General features: G+C 36.8%; 1 protein-coding gene across 1 annotated transcript in view; it reads right to left on the bottom strand.

The window, feature by feature from the left end:
• Positions 1–1,729: 1,729 nt before the first annotated feature.
• LOC103800446 (liprin-alpha-2-like) overlaps positions 1,730–13,026 on the bottom strand; it is a gene marked incomplete at its 5' end in the record, with an annotated part of 15,400 nt that continues 4,103 nt past the window's right edge. The window contains 7 exons of the mRNA XM_009072822.1: positions 1,730–1,915; positions 5,471–5,563; positions 7,079–7,238; positions 8,200–8,268; positions 8,362–8,537; positions 10,320–10,417; positions 11,255–11,430. Of these exons, the coding sequence (XP_009071070.1) occupies positions 5,505–5,563; positions 7,079–7,238; positions 8,200–8,268; positions 8,362–8,537; positions 10,320–10,417; positions 11,255–11,430 (738 nt within the window). The remainder of the gene's footprint in view (positions 1,916–5,470; positions 5,564–7,078; positions 7,239–8,199; positions 8,269–8,361; positions 8,538–10,319; positions 10,418–11,254; positions 11,431–13,026) is intronic.

Raw genomic sequence — 13,026 nt, 5'->3', positions numbered from 1 at the left:
CAACATCTGGCTCATTCTTTTCCCCAACACACCTCAATCCCCTTTATCCCCTAAATTTTAGCGTGGGCCTTGACAATGTGGGCTGCAAAAGAAATTCTGTAAAATGTGAGCTGGTGTTTACAAGGGGATGTTCATATGATACTGCAACCACTGACAATAGTGTTTGCCTTGCTTTACTTCGTGACGTTTTGCACAAAAATAATAAAAGGAGGCTGAGAGAGGAGAAGAAGGAACATCAGCAATGATGTCAGTAAGTGCGAGGAACTGTACGTACAAGAGCCCTGACTTGATAGAGTTGTGTGCGGTGAGCCTGATATCGTATCACACCAGCAGCAAGTCCAGTGCTCCCTCTCGTGGCAGATTCTGACCGTTGTAACTCATACCTGTTAGTGCCAAAATGTGCTTATGCTTAGCTAGGAGAAGCATGTGGTTTCCAAAATTAATGCTGCTATGTACCAAGCTTAATAGACTTATAAACACAAATAGCACTGAATTCTTCTTTTATTGACATTGGGGGAGAAAAATCTTTCACCATCTGATTGACCGAAGTTTGCCAAATGAAAATAGACAAAACAAATGTTCATGTACGTGCAAACATTGCAGATCAAACTGCTAAAAGAAATAACTAAAAGACAGGTCTTGAGCTAAGATCAAGCAGCAGAAAAATAGCAAATAGGTAAATGACTATTAAGTAGGTCTTACTTTGAAACTTCCCATTTAAACAAAGAATAAACAACAGTAACACCACCAAATAAAGCCACAGCAGGTAATAGTTGCTCTTCTAAACTTTTATACACTATATATTAATCACTCTGTCTTTCAGTTATTTCCTCTGATAAAACTGACTTCTGTGAAGTCTCAGCAAGGCCATCTTGGCTAAAAGCATAACGTTAGACAGGAACCTGTCTAATGCCCTGTTAGAATGAAGAAATGGTGGGGTTTGGCTTCTCTTTTCTTTCTTTGTTGAATATATCTAGAAACGAGAATCTGATTCTATGCAAATATTAGATTTACTTTTCCAATGCTGGCTGGTGTTTGAAGATCCTGGAACGAAAAGGTGGCTCTTGGTAAAGCAAGATTCTTCTTGGTCCGCAGGTAACATAGAAGAAAGTCTTTTGGATTTTTTTGTATAAATCATGTTTTATTAAATTGCTTTTTTTATTTTATAAACAGTTCTTCTGGGTTTCTTTGTTTAAGAGGTGAGCCATCATGGTGCTTCTCTATAGGTATCTGACATTTCCATTTTGTCTTTAGAGGTCCATTTTGGCTTCAGTTCCAGGTTATGTCATTCTATTATACATCATCAGAGGCAGGTGTTCAGCTTTAAATATTGACAGATTTTTGTCAGTAGGAACATGTTGAAGCTTCTAACTCTGCTAAACATATTCATTTGACTGTTACAATCCAAAAACTGTAAAAATGGTGGAATGGAAAGATACAAACAGTATTATTGACACTGTATTGTCAAATGTTTGCACTGAGACCCCATGTACCATAGATTTTATTTTTAAAAAATCATATTTATATCCATTTACATAAGACTTACACATTTTAAAAGAAATACATACACAGTAAATACGTAAATGTCTAGTATTTTACAATAAAACAGATGGAACAATGTAAAGATGAGTGGCTTCATTTGATAAAAGCTTTGGATGTGCACTACTGCCAAATTTTTGATGACAGAGATGCTGAGAGAAAAGGTTGCTTTGTTTTTGTTTTTTTGTAGTAGTAATTTAGGTATTTTTATTCATGTTTTAAACTAACCAATACATGAAAGGAACATCATATTTGTTTGTCTGATAGACCATATGTGTTCTCTTCCCTATTACCCTGTTCTTGCAGAGAGTTTTAATGTTCTTTTTCCTAAGTCGTGGTAGTGCACTTCAGGTAAAGAAGAAGAAAGAGATGACATCTAAGGGAAAAAATAAACAAACGTTAATTAGCAAGATTGTATTAATTCTAATTCAGTCTATGATGTAATGACATCAGAAAATATAGCACTAAGTAAGCTATTGCATGTTTTATTAAAACATGAGTTTTGAGTATCTGTGGGAGACATGCATTTGTTTAATTTTAGATCTGCAACATAAACCTATTAATAATGCATTTTAATCTTTTACTAATGTATACTGATTTCTGTCGTAGATCAAAACAGACTGCTGCTTATGTTCACTTTAACTTTGTCTTCTTGCTCTTTTGATTCAGCACTGGGGTTAGTTTCCTGCATCTGGAGACCTTTGCCTGTTTGGCACAAGGCTAAACATACTTTTTCAGTGTACAGATGTTGCTGTGGTTCTCCTTCCTAGTTTGCTGCAACTCATCAGCATTTACCTTTTTCATCCTGATGATTTCTTTGCTATGGACCAGCTGCTTCCAGATTATCATTCACATCTCTATTTGTCTTTACAAATCCTCTTTGAAACCCTTCATTGGTAAAGTACATTGTTGATTTTGCCAAATCCCCTTTAATATTTCATTAGAATAAAAGTGTAACTAGTACGTTCTATTGCACCAGCCTGAAGCAACAAAACTTTTCTGACTGAGCCTTCTAACTTGCCGATGACGTGTTTTATAAGAGCAAAATGTTGGGGAAGGTTGGACAGTGTAAGTGCCAAATCCACTGACTGTATAAAGGCATTACAGATGTTCAGCTGGGCAACATATAGCCCCCACAGCAGAAGGCTTCACCTGTCCTGTGGTAAACTTCTTTGCAACATTGATTGGCCAGCACTAACAGTCTTAATTGTTCTTAGATTTCTTATACTGAGAGTACACTGAAACAGGACTGTTCTGAGAATGTCTGTTCATAGTTTCTGGCAGCTCATCATGGTTTCAACAAATGGTTAAAAAAACAACCTGAAATGCAATTTGAAAGCACATGAATGGAACCCAGCTGTTGTGAAGAAAAACTGTATGATACTGTAAGGTTGTACCCTGTTGGCATAAACTATTTTTTTCAAACTATTTTGAAATACAAGGCTTTGAAATTCTCTTTGAAATTCTCTGTAAGAGTAGCAGAATGGAAGAATCTGCAGCCTGCTCTGATCACTGGCCATCTGCTTTTATTCCACATGCAGTCCATTTGCAGCTCTCTTTGGGCCTGCTCTTCATATGCATATTCTGCTTTACCATATTAAAAATTCTTATATGGCTATTGTGTATCTCATTCAGCTACCCCTCCCCTGCTTATTTAGAATCAGTTCCTGGTTCTAAGCGTGCAGATACTTTAGTCACCTGAGTAACACAGCTGCTGATGTGTTCTAGGCAAGGTGTTACAAGCCTGGGTCTCAGTCTAAGCTGGATCTGGAAAATTTCAGGAAGCATGTTGTAATGAATAATCTTCCCTTTTATTCAAATTACTCAGGAACTATGATCACAGAATTCTGGAAACTCCTCTGTTGTCCTTCAACCAACTTCAAGTCACATGAGCAGTTTTTGTTTATGCATTCATCCTTAAGATTCTGACAATTTGTTTAAATTTTTGAGTTTGATATAATAGTGTAGGAATATTTTTCCTGCTTTTCTTTGTTTTGGTTTGGTTTTTCTCTATCATGTACTGGAATCCAAAATTATTTTAATGTGCATTCTGGTTTCTAACCTGCATTACATTTTGAAATTGCATTTATGGCAAATAGATATAAATTCTAGTTCACACCATCTTGTTGCTTCTCTAAAAGGAGTATGTGGTATGAGAAATAGTAATATGTGTCAGTCATCCTCATATATTAGTCATTACAATTTAGATGCAAATTTGATATTCTTATAGAGCTCTCAAGCACTTAAGATTAGAATGTAATTGGTAGAATAGTGAAGAAACAGCAAGTACTGATGTGATACATATCACTGATAGCTGAATCGCTACTAATACTCCAGTGGAAATTGAAGTTACATTGTATATCTCATATAACTTTGTATAAACATCTTTTTGTTTAAATTGCATAGCTCCCATATTTATAGTGCCAGAAAAGTCTGCTATTTTACTTCTGTTTGTGGTTTGCTACTTTATTATAGTGTGAATAAACAGTGTGAATAATCTTAAATTCATTTTTGTTAGCATATCAATTTTCAAATTTCTGCCTTTGTTGCACTTTTCAAACCTCACCTCATGTGCCTGGCCCATTACTGTTGGCCTAATAAATAGCTTGGTGTTTGTCCTTGATTTCTTGGTCATACTTTATTGCTTTCAACATTGCAATTCTGAAGCACACAGGAGACAGCATCTCTGCTGTTAGTTTTTATCCCCACTGAACCCAGTGAGAGTCCTGTCATTGGCTTTACTGATACAACACCACACTCTGAGCTATACGTATGTACACATAAAAAGATTTCTATAATTTATGTGGTTCATCATCATTTTCATAGGACCAGCTGCTACAGTTACCTCTTTTTTTAAAAAAAAAAACCAACAGAAAACCCTCCCATGCTTATTTTTTCATGGTGGCATGGAAAGTTCCCTTTTCTGCTAGATTAAGATTTTATATTCTTACAGTCTTCTGAAGATCTAGGAAGTAAGACTTACATCATCCAGTGGGATCCTGAGCAATCTGCTTTTCTCACTGTTAACATTTGCTATTCCTAAGCACTTTGTCAGCCTACCCAAAGTTAGTAAGATGGCCCCAAGCCTGTTCCAGTCTTAGGAATCCAGAAAAAAAACAACTTCCTTGCAGATTCTGGCATGTCTTGCCTACAATATGCAACAGCTATTGAAGCATGTTTAATGCCTGGTGAGGTTTTGGTGCTATCCAAATATTCTCTCCCAGCTCCCTTACAATTCCCTGAGTAACAATGGTTTACTGAGAAAATACTAGCATGAAGTGGTGCCACATTGATGAAAGTGCTCATGATGTTAGTATTTTTTGCAAATCTTGTGATGAAGTAGAACACTGTATTTCCACAGAACTCTGGAACAGTGAATTTGTAATATTCATAGCCACAACTGGAAGATAAGTGGTGAAAAATGCAACATGAATTCCTGTACTAAATTTGATCCAAAGTTGCATCCAGCTCAGAATATCCTTTCTTTGCCAATTCGGAATGATTTGAGAAGTGCAAGAATCTCTGTAATAGATAACTTTGCAAGATTTTCTGCATGGGGAAGTTTTCTTCTAGCTTTATGCAGCTACCTGATGTTCTATGTAGAGCCATGACTCTCATTTAAAGGGGAAGGAGAAAAAAAAGTAGTAAAAAAAGAAGTCCTTTACTAGCGTTGCCCTCCACCCCAGCTCTGGGTAGAACTCTTTCAAGTGCTCATAAAGTAAATTTATTCCCTGTGCCTACTGCCATCTCCCCAAAACATATTATGGTTGGTAGTGTCACCTGGACTGACTTGAGACTGTTGTCATGGTCAAATGACCACCCTAGTGAGTCTTAGTTATGTCCTCTGCTCCATGCTGGCTCTTGCTTGGATAATGCGGGCATAGTGCACATTTATAAAAAGCTTTCATGATGGCCCCTTATGAATACTCACAACAATTCAGTGCTGCCTTCTTTGCTAGGCCTTGTCAGCATGAGTATGTGCGAACTGTTGAGCTGTCTAACCTCTGAAGTCGTGATGAAGCAACTGCAAATCGCAAAAAAAAAAAAAAAAGAAAAAAAGGGAAACAAACCAGAACCTCTTTAGAATCATGAAGAAAATAAATCAGTCTATTTCCCACTGGAAGGGTGGCTGTTGGCTATTGGCTTTCTGTGACATGATCTGTCCATGGTCTAGTTCAGAACTCAGCGTTTCTTCATGTCGGATATGCTATTGGAATCTGTCTTAAGTGAATACAGTTTAAAACTCCATTTTGTCTTTATTTTATTGTAAGTCCTAATGCTCTTACCTATCGTGCTGTTTAAATACTGTTGCATTCTTAGCACTGGGAGATAGGAGGCCAAATCCTGGATGAAGATGTAGCTCTCTAAAACTACCTACCTTTAAGTCTACTGAGTTCAGTACACAGATCAAGAATAAATTGTCTGGAAGACCTCAAGTAAATCATAATCTCCCTTGTGCCGTAGTTCCCCATCTGGAAAATGTCTACATCATACCATAAAAAATGAAATCCATAAATAGTTTTAAGGTTCTTAGCTACTACAGTAATGTGGGCCATGGAAGTGCCATGGGAGCTAGGAGTCAATGGAATTTAGTGATGCAATCAGTAAATTATTCCATCTGTAACTGCAGCTGTTGAGTATTGTTTTTAAAGGTGAGAAACTTTAATGGAATTTTGATGACTTTAATGGAATTTAGGTGGCAATATTGTCATACCAAGTTCCTTCAAGTGTTAAAGAATGTAAGCATTACAAGAAGTGTATTAAATGACTTTGACACAAGTCTGTTCATAGACCTAAGTCCTCTAATGCTGAAATAAATTACAGTATTTTAAATGGGCCTGTGTACTGGTACTTGTCAGAACTTCAGGCAGGTATGCTTGGCTTTGTCTTCCATATACCTGAAGAAATAGCTGTGATAGGATTTGTCCCTTCTCCCTGCTCACTTACAATGATTTTTAATTGTGATCTGCTTGTTACTTTTTCAGTCGTTGCTGAGACAGCACATCTTTCAGAAACTAAAAGATTTCCAGAGAAAATTAAGACTGGTATACCATAACTCAATTATTGCCTGAAATTCAGTATTTGCTAACTATCCATCTGATTGTAAGCATTTGTTAGCAGCTTCGGTTATTTTGATGGTCAAGGCTAAGCTACTTAATTTGAGGAAAAAAAAAGGTGACCGTGTTTTCTAAGTTCATTCTCTAAATACACTCCACCTGCTAGAGGCTAACAAGTTGAAATATTTGCTTAGATAATATATGCAGTCTTAGTTGTAAGTTAGTAAATAATTCCTGTCTTTCTGAAGGTTTCCTTTGCAGATGTAGGATAGTGAGGTGGGATTTTATTTTTTTGTATTTTAAATGAACACTGACAGACTGAAGCAAGCCTGAAAAAGATTAATAGTATGCCAAGCCAGTGCTCTTCCATGCCCTAATTCATCTCTCTGAGGCCCTGTTCATCCTAGTTACAGGAACACAGTTGTTCTGGTGCAAGACAGACATGCATTAAAAGTCAATTTAATATGCTTTTGACTTCATACCGTCCGTCGCCATCTTCCGTGACTGCCCTGATGTGGTGGTGAGCCTGAACCCAGCTGGCAGCGTTTCCGAGGCGCCTGGCATCATGCTGATCCCGTGAACCTCGCGCGGAGGAAACTGTCGTCGCCAGGAGGGGCCACGTCTGAAGTTCTTGTCATCGCTCTGTCAACACAGAGTTGTGTTTGAAAAAGCAAAATGAAACTTTCTGATTCATTATCCTGCTGTGTTGCAGCCTCTCCCACTGTCAAATTCCACAACTACCCTGCTCTGCTGCACTGCATCCAGTCACTGTAATGTGTTTGAGACACGCTTGTGAAAACAAATGCTTTAGAAATATTAAATGCTAGGGTGGAAAATACTTCTTAAGTCTCTAGGTTGATAGAGTTGAGGGGTTTAGTATCAGCTAAAGTAGAACTTTCTTATACAGTGACAAAAAGTGCAGTGGTTTGTTACTGATTAGGTGCCTTATGTAAAGTGCTAATAAGGGATTAAACACTCATGTGCATGCACAGAATTCATAGGCATCTCACGTTTTCAGCAAGTCCTTAAAAGTTATTTCTTCTCATGTGAAGAAATCCAAAACTTTAACACTTTTGCATTGGACTCTTACATTAAGATGAATAAATTTCATAGCTGGGTTTGAGATTTGTCATCCCAGATAACTGCCCCAAATCACACTCTATGAATACTGATTAAGTTTGAAGAACAAAAAAAAAGAAAGAAACAAAAAAAAAGAATAAACTTGAAAATCTAATTTCCTTTCTTCTTTATTATTAAAGAAAGGGTGTAAGTGTCCCAAAGAATAGATTGCTCAGGCATCCCACCTACACACCCCCCGCCGCTTGCTCTGGCCAGCAAAACTTCCACTCCTTTCTGCATGTTTCCTCTAAGGAAAACGTTCCTCTTAAGGTAAGAGTGCAGTGCCAAATTTAGCATCCAAGGTGATATGAATATAAAGCCACATTGTGGTTACTTTAAAAACCTTGATGGGCACTTCTAATTTTTTTCTTAAGGCTGTAACTGACTCTTTTTAACAACGTGTATTAACATGTCTTCATGCATTCAATTTAATTTTAATGTTTTACTGTGATATTTTATAAATACTGAAAATAAAATAAATTACTTCCTCAAGTCGTCTTTCAGTTCCTAGTGCTAAAAGGTTGTTGTATTCTCTCTCAAGGATCTGCCGTGCCTGGAGATACCAAAGTAAAAAATTAAAATGGTTGAAGATGAATAAAAGGCAATAATGGGTATAGATAACCAGAAGTAGCATAAGCAAACTTGCCTGGGTGTTTTGTGTTGGAATCTGTAGTAATAAAGCTAAACTGCTGTAGTCAAAGTTTTCATCCAGTGCTATAAGTGAACCGTGTACACCACTTTCTAGAATGTTATTTGCATATTCTCGGAGGCCAATGGCTTGTATCCAGCGTATGACTCGATCATTGCTCCATACCAGCACATCTGTGAGGACATAACACCACGTCATCTCCTGATGCCTGATAACTTCCAAATTGTACAGGTGCATGCATGTAGCTGTGCATGCACTGTGGATGCCATACTGCTCTATTTCTTCAATGAGTATTGCCAGTAAACTATTCATATAGCTTTAATATCTCCTATTCAAAATCTCTGTGTGATTTTAGCTATCTTCAAGTTAAATGTTTATTCTAAATAACATTTCCAAAAGAGAAATGTGCCTCCAGAGGGCATCTCCAGAATGCAATTCCTTCCACCTCCTATATATACCCTTTTCAATTCTTAGGCAAGATTTTACAGTTTAACATTGCAAGGGCACAGAAGAAATATCTGTTCCGCAAGGCTTTACTTGAGAGTTTAACATTTTGAAAGTCAGGTCAGCACCTACCATTTTATAACATGCCATAAAGCAAACGATGAGTTCACAATTTTAGAGACTAAAACTATTTTTAGTTCAGAAAGCTGGTAGAGCTGTTAATGTCCATGCCAATTATAAAGCTAAGGCAACAGAATGAGCTAGGAAACCATTTTTGAAGATTTGGCTTTTCTAAAAAAGTATCTTACCCTGCCTGTAAGATTTTTAAAAACTTTCTTATACTGATCTTTATGCTTGTGAGTGGGAAACATAATACTGAGTTTTCTGTTACTAAGTGATGAGGCTTTTTCCTGGACCCTTAGAAGTCCAGCTAATGTAGCTGTTCTGGGAGCAAGCATTCTCCATTGCCTGGCCAAAAGCATCCCAGACTTTGGGGCCAGGATCAGCTGAAACACAGAGTAGCAGACAGAGACAAAATCCCACCTGGGACCCTGTCTAATTGACAAATGCATAACAAGGTGAAGGAGGTTATGGGATATTACTCTTGTTCTAGCAGTGACTAGCATTGAAGCAACACCAGCATTTGAGACCAATAGCCAATTCTATGTCAGTGTCCAGCTAGACTCGCTTGGGCTGACTGGCACTGATGCCTGCATGTCCAAGGCAGTGCATTAGTGCATGCCATCATCTGCCTTGAGCAAATGCACTGTCACTGTAACCCTTCCCCCTTCTAATTCCCTTTTTTCCCCAGCTCTTCTAATCAGCATTGTGCTTGAGAAGTGCTAACTGCTGTAATCACTAGAGCTGGAAATGCTCAAAGGAATCAAAGAATTAATTTCTGATAGTTGAAAAAACCAACCACCCTAATTGTTATATATAAAAGGAACCATGCAGTGAGCCTGCAAACTACTCTAGAGAGCTTAACACAGAAAAATTCTTTAGACTCAGCTGTTAAATCTTCTAATAAGGCCAGTTTTGTTAGGAACTATTCTTATATACCAATCAACTGCCTCAGCAGCCACCCCCCAAGCAACGTTTTCTATGATACATTCTGACGTAAGAAATCAAAGGCAAAGGTTTTCAAAAGCTGGAGCACAGTGTTAAGGGCCTGAGTGCTCCCATTTCCCAGTGTTGCCCCCAGCACATCCCACTGAGCTGCTGGCTGTTTGGCCTTCTGCTTCTGAGCCTGAGAGAAGCTTGGATAAGATCTGTTCCCAAAATCCAATTTAGCAAAACGTATGTATCAAATCACCATTCAGCCCCAATTTAGCAAAGTACTTAACTGTGCCTAATTTAAGAAGATAGGATGTGTTCTGAAAATAGATGGACTTATGTTAGTTTTACTGAAAAGACATGCTTAAATGCTTTGCTACAATGGCATGACAAGGGGTTAAGAGTGTCAAGCTTCAAAAGAAGAAACATTCCCAGTATTCATTCCCAGGAACTATCACCTTTTATTTCATGCTGACTCATTTCTCTTCGCTTTTCCAGTTCTTTTCTATCATAATTCAACCTCTTTAAACACATGATTCCATATTGCAAGCTTGTTCTGTTATTTAAAGAGAAACATTTACAGAGTTAATAAAGATAATTTTGAAGATGGGAACATATGTAGGGTGTATTTCCTGCATTTCACATGAGGTGTTTCATGGTGCCCATGTAGCAAATCTTGAGGACAGAGGGGAGAGCAAAAACATTAAAAAAACTTCACAGATTTCAGGAATGAAATGGACAAAACCAAAATGAGTATGTTTGAATAAAAATTCTAGCATAAGAAACCCAAAGCATTGTCATATTCAGAAAAGGTCAGCCCTTGCAAGCTGTGAAATGTTTGTCAAATCAGGCCTCAAAAAAAGTGACAAATCAGACAGTATATTAAAAAGAAATCCACTTCTTGTCACATAAACATCATTCTCCCTAAAGTCTAAATGCCTTTATTTCCATATTTCCAATTTAGCGTCCTGGCTATATCCCTAGGTAACCCAAACAACTGTCAATTTGCTTGTACTGTTAACAGCTTTTATGTGCTACACACAATAGTTTTTCATTATTGTAAGATCTCAGGGCTTTGAATCTTAGTCTAACCGTTTCTGATACTTGAAACCACTTAAATTATTATTCTTTCTGTATTGTCAAGGGTATTAATGGTTTCTTGCTCATTATGAAATTTATCTGTATCAATATCTTGGTTTTGAGACATAATTGCAATACAGTTGCTATTACTAAAGGAATCTCTCCCAATTCAGATTTCTGACACACAGCACTCTTTTTTGTGTGGTTTTCCACACCAGAACAACAGAAAGTAAATGTTTTTATTCTGTGCAGCACTGAGCACTAAGGCGCACACACAAACTTTTTTATAGTTGTAGTGTTTATGCCAACATACCGATGAAAACTATCCACCATTTTTAGGTGCACACGCAGATCTTTCTTTGTCAGGTGATCTAGCATCCTCGCGTCTACCAGGCATTCCATAAAATAACTTCGGTACTGAGGTAAACCCAGACTGGGAAGCCACTCGTTACCTATCCATTCGTGGTTCATGTCCCCATAAGCCAGGGTCTAAAGAGAAAAGAGAATGGAGAAGGAGAATAAATTCTTGAGTTTGTTCAAGGTTGCACCACAGATTGAAGACAGAATGTATCTATCTTCATTTCTCATGAGACTTCCTAGGTTAAAATAATTCTGTCTAAAAAAAGGAATAAAAATACTGATTTTTACATTAGAAGATGGAGCCACTATATTTGTTACTGATAGCAAATTTACCTGTTGTGTCTTATTTCATATCTTCGTAAATTTTAAGGATTTTTTTTTTAAATTCTGAGTTTTAAATGCAAGGAAACTTGTTATACAATCAAAATGTGTGTGTTTCATAACCTTACTTGCTTTCAATTTACCTGGAATATTTATGCCATGCAAATCCTTCAGTGAACATGATAATACAAACATGGCACCTGGGAATCAAGTGAGCTTTGTGTCACTCTTTAGTGGGGACTAGGATTTCCTAAATAGGAACTAATGAGACTTCATGGTTACACATCTGTAGTCCATTTGAGACTAAAAGTTAATTTCAATTTTTTGGCACTCAAGCTTATGTTTTAATGAGATATTTTCAGCTGTGAACAGCTTAAACCTACGTGCATCATAAGTTGACCTCAATAAACTAATTCTTTAAGATAGGAGATAACCAGATTCCTCCTAGAAGCTAGTATTCAGGCATTCAGCTGCTTCACTGTTCAGCTGAAATTTCAACAGGGTGAGGAAGAAAGTGTATGAACAAAACATATGCATATTGAGATATTTTTATATGAGTTGTACTATTAAGGTGCAAAATAAATTTTTACATCTCACTATTGTCGATTATTTTGTACTACTAAAACTTAACAGCACAGAGAACTCATAAATTGCAAGATTAACTCCTCCTCAGTAGGACTGTGCTCATCTTTGAGCATCACTTTCAAGCCTATCTTTTTAGGTTTGCTTTTAGTGTGTCCTGTCATTATACATACATGAGTAAAAGTGCAAACATTTTCTATGTGGTAAAATATAGCCCCATCCTCTCTCATTCTTGTGACATCTTGAATAGAAAAGGAATGCCATCAGTAAAGATAGAAAGATTGTGTGAGACAGAGCCTGTATTAGAAACAAGTTACAAAAATGTTGGTAATTGATAGTCTCACTAAATTAATGCAAGACTATTTGTACACTGTTACTCAGATGTGACTTATACAGCTGTTCTAAAAAAAAAAAACAAACCCATGGTGCAATTTTAGAAAAGTTAGCTCTCTCAAACTCTTGGCATAGTTTATTATCCTATTGTTAAAGATGTGGAACATACTTTTACTAGTTTTAGGCAGGAGGTAGAATATATCTCTGGAATGTAGTAATTTTTTTAACGAAAAATATTCAAAGCATATGTACCTCTTTGTGTGTTACCTAACAAACCTGCCTAGAGAATATATTCTTTCTATTCTTTCTTTAATATATTCTTTTAAAGTTCTATTAGAACTTTAAAATATGTATATCAAAATTCAATCACTGAGATACTGTCACAGTACTATACTCCTCTATGCATACTGATATACTCTTAATTATGTTATTATTAACTTTCTGTTTAAAAAAAAAAAAACATGTGAAAGGTCATACCTGAGCCCAGCT

This window comes from Acanthisitta chloris, unplaced genomic scaffold (assembly GCF_000695815.1).
Source record: "Acanthisitta chloris isolate BGI_N310 unplaced genomic scaffold, ASM69581v1 scaffold35634, whole genome shotgun sequence".
Classification (NCBI taxonomy): Eukaryota; Metazoa; Chordata; class Aves; order Passeriformes; family Acanthisittidae; genus Acanthisitta; species Acanthisitta chloris.
Note: the sequence above shows the minus strand (reverse complement) of the source record. Positions and strands in the feature narration are given on the sequence as shown.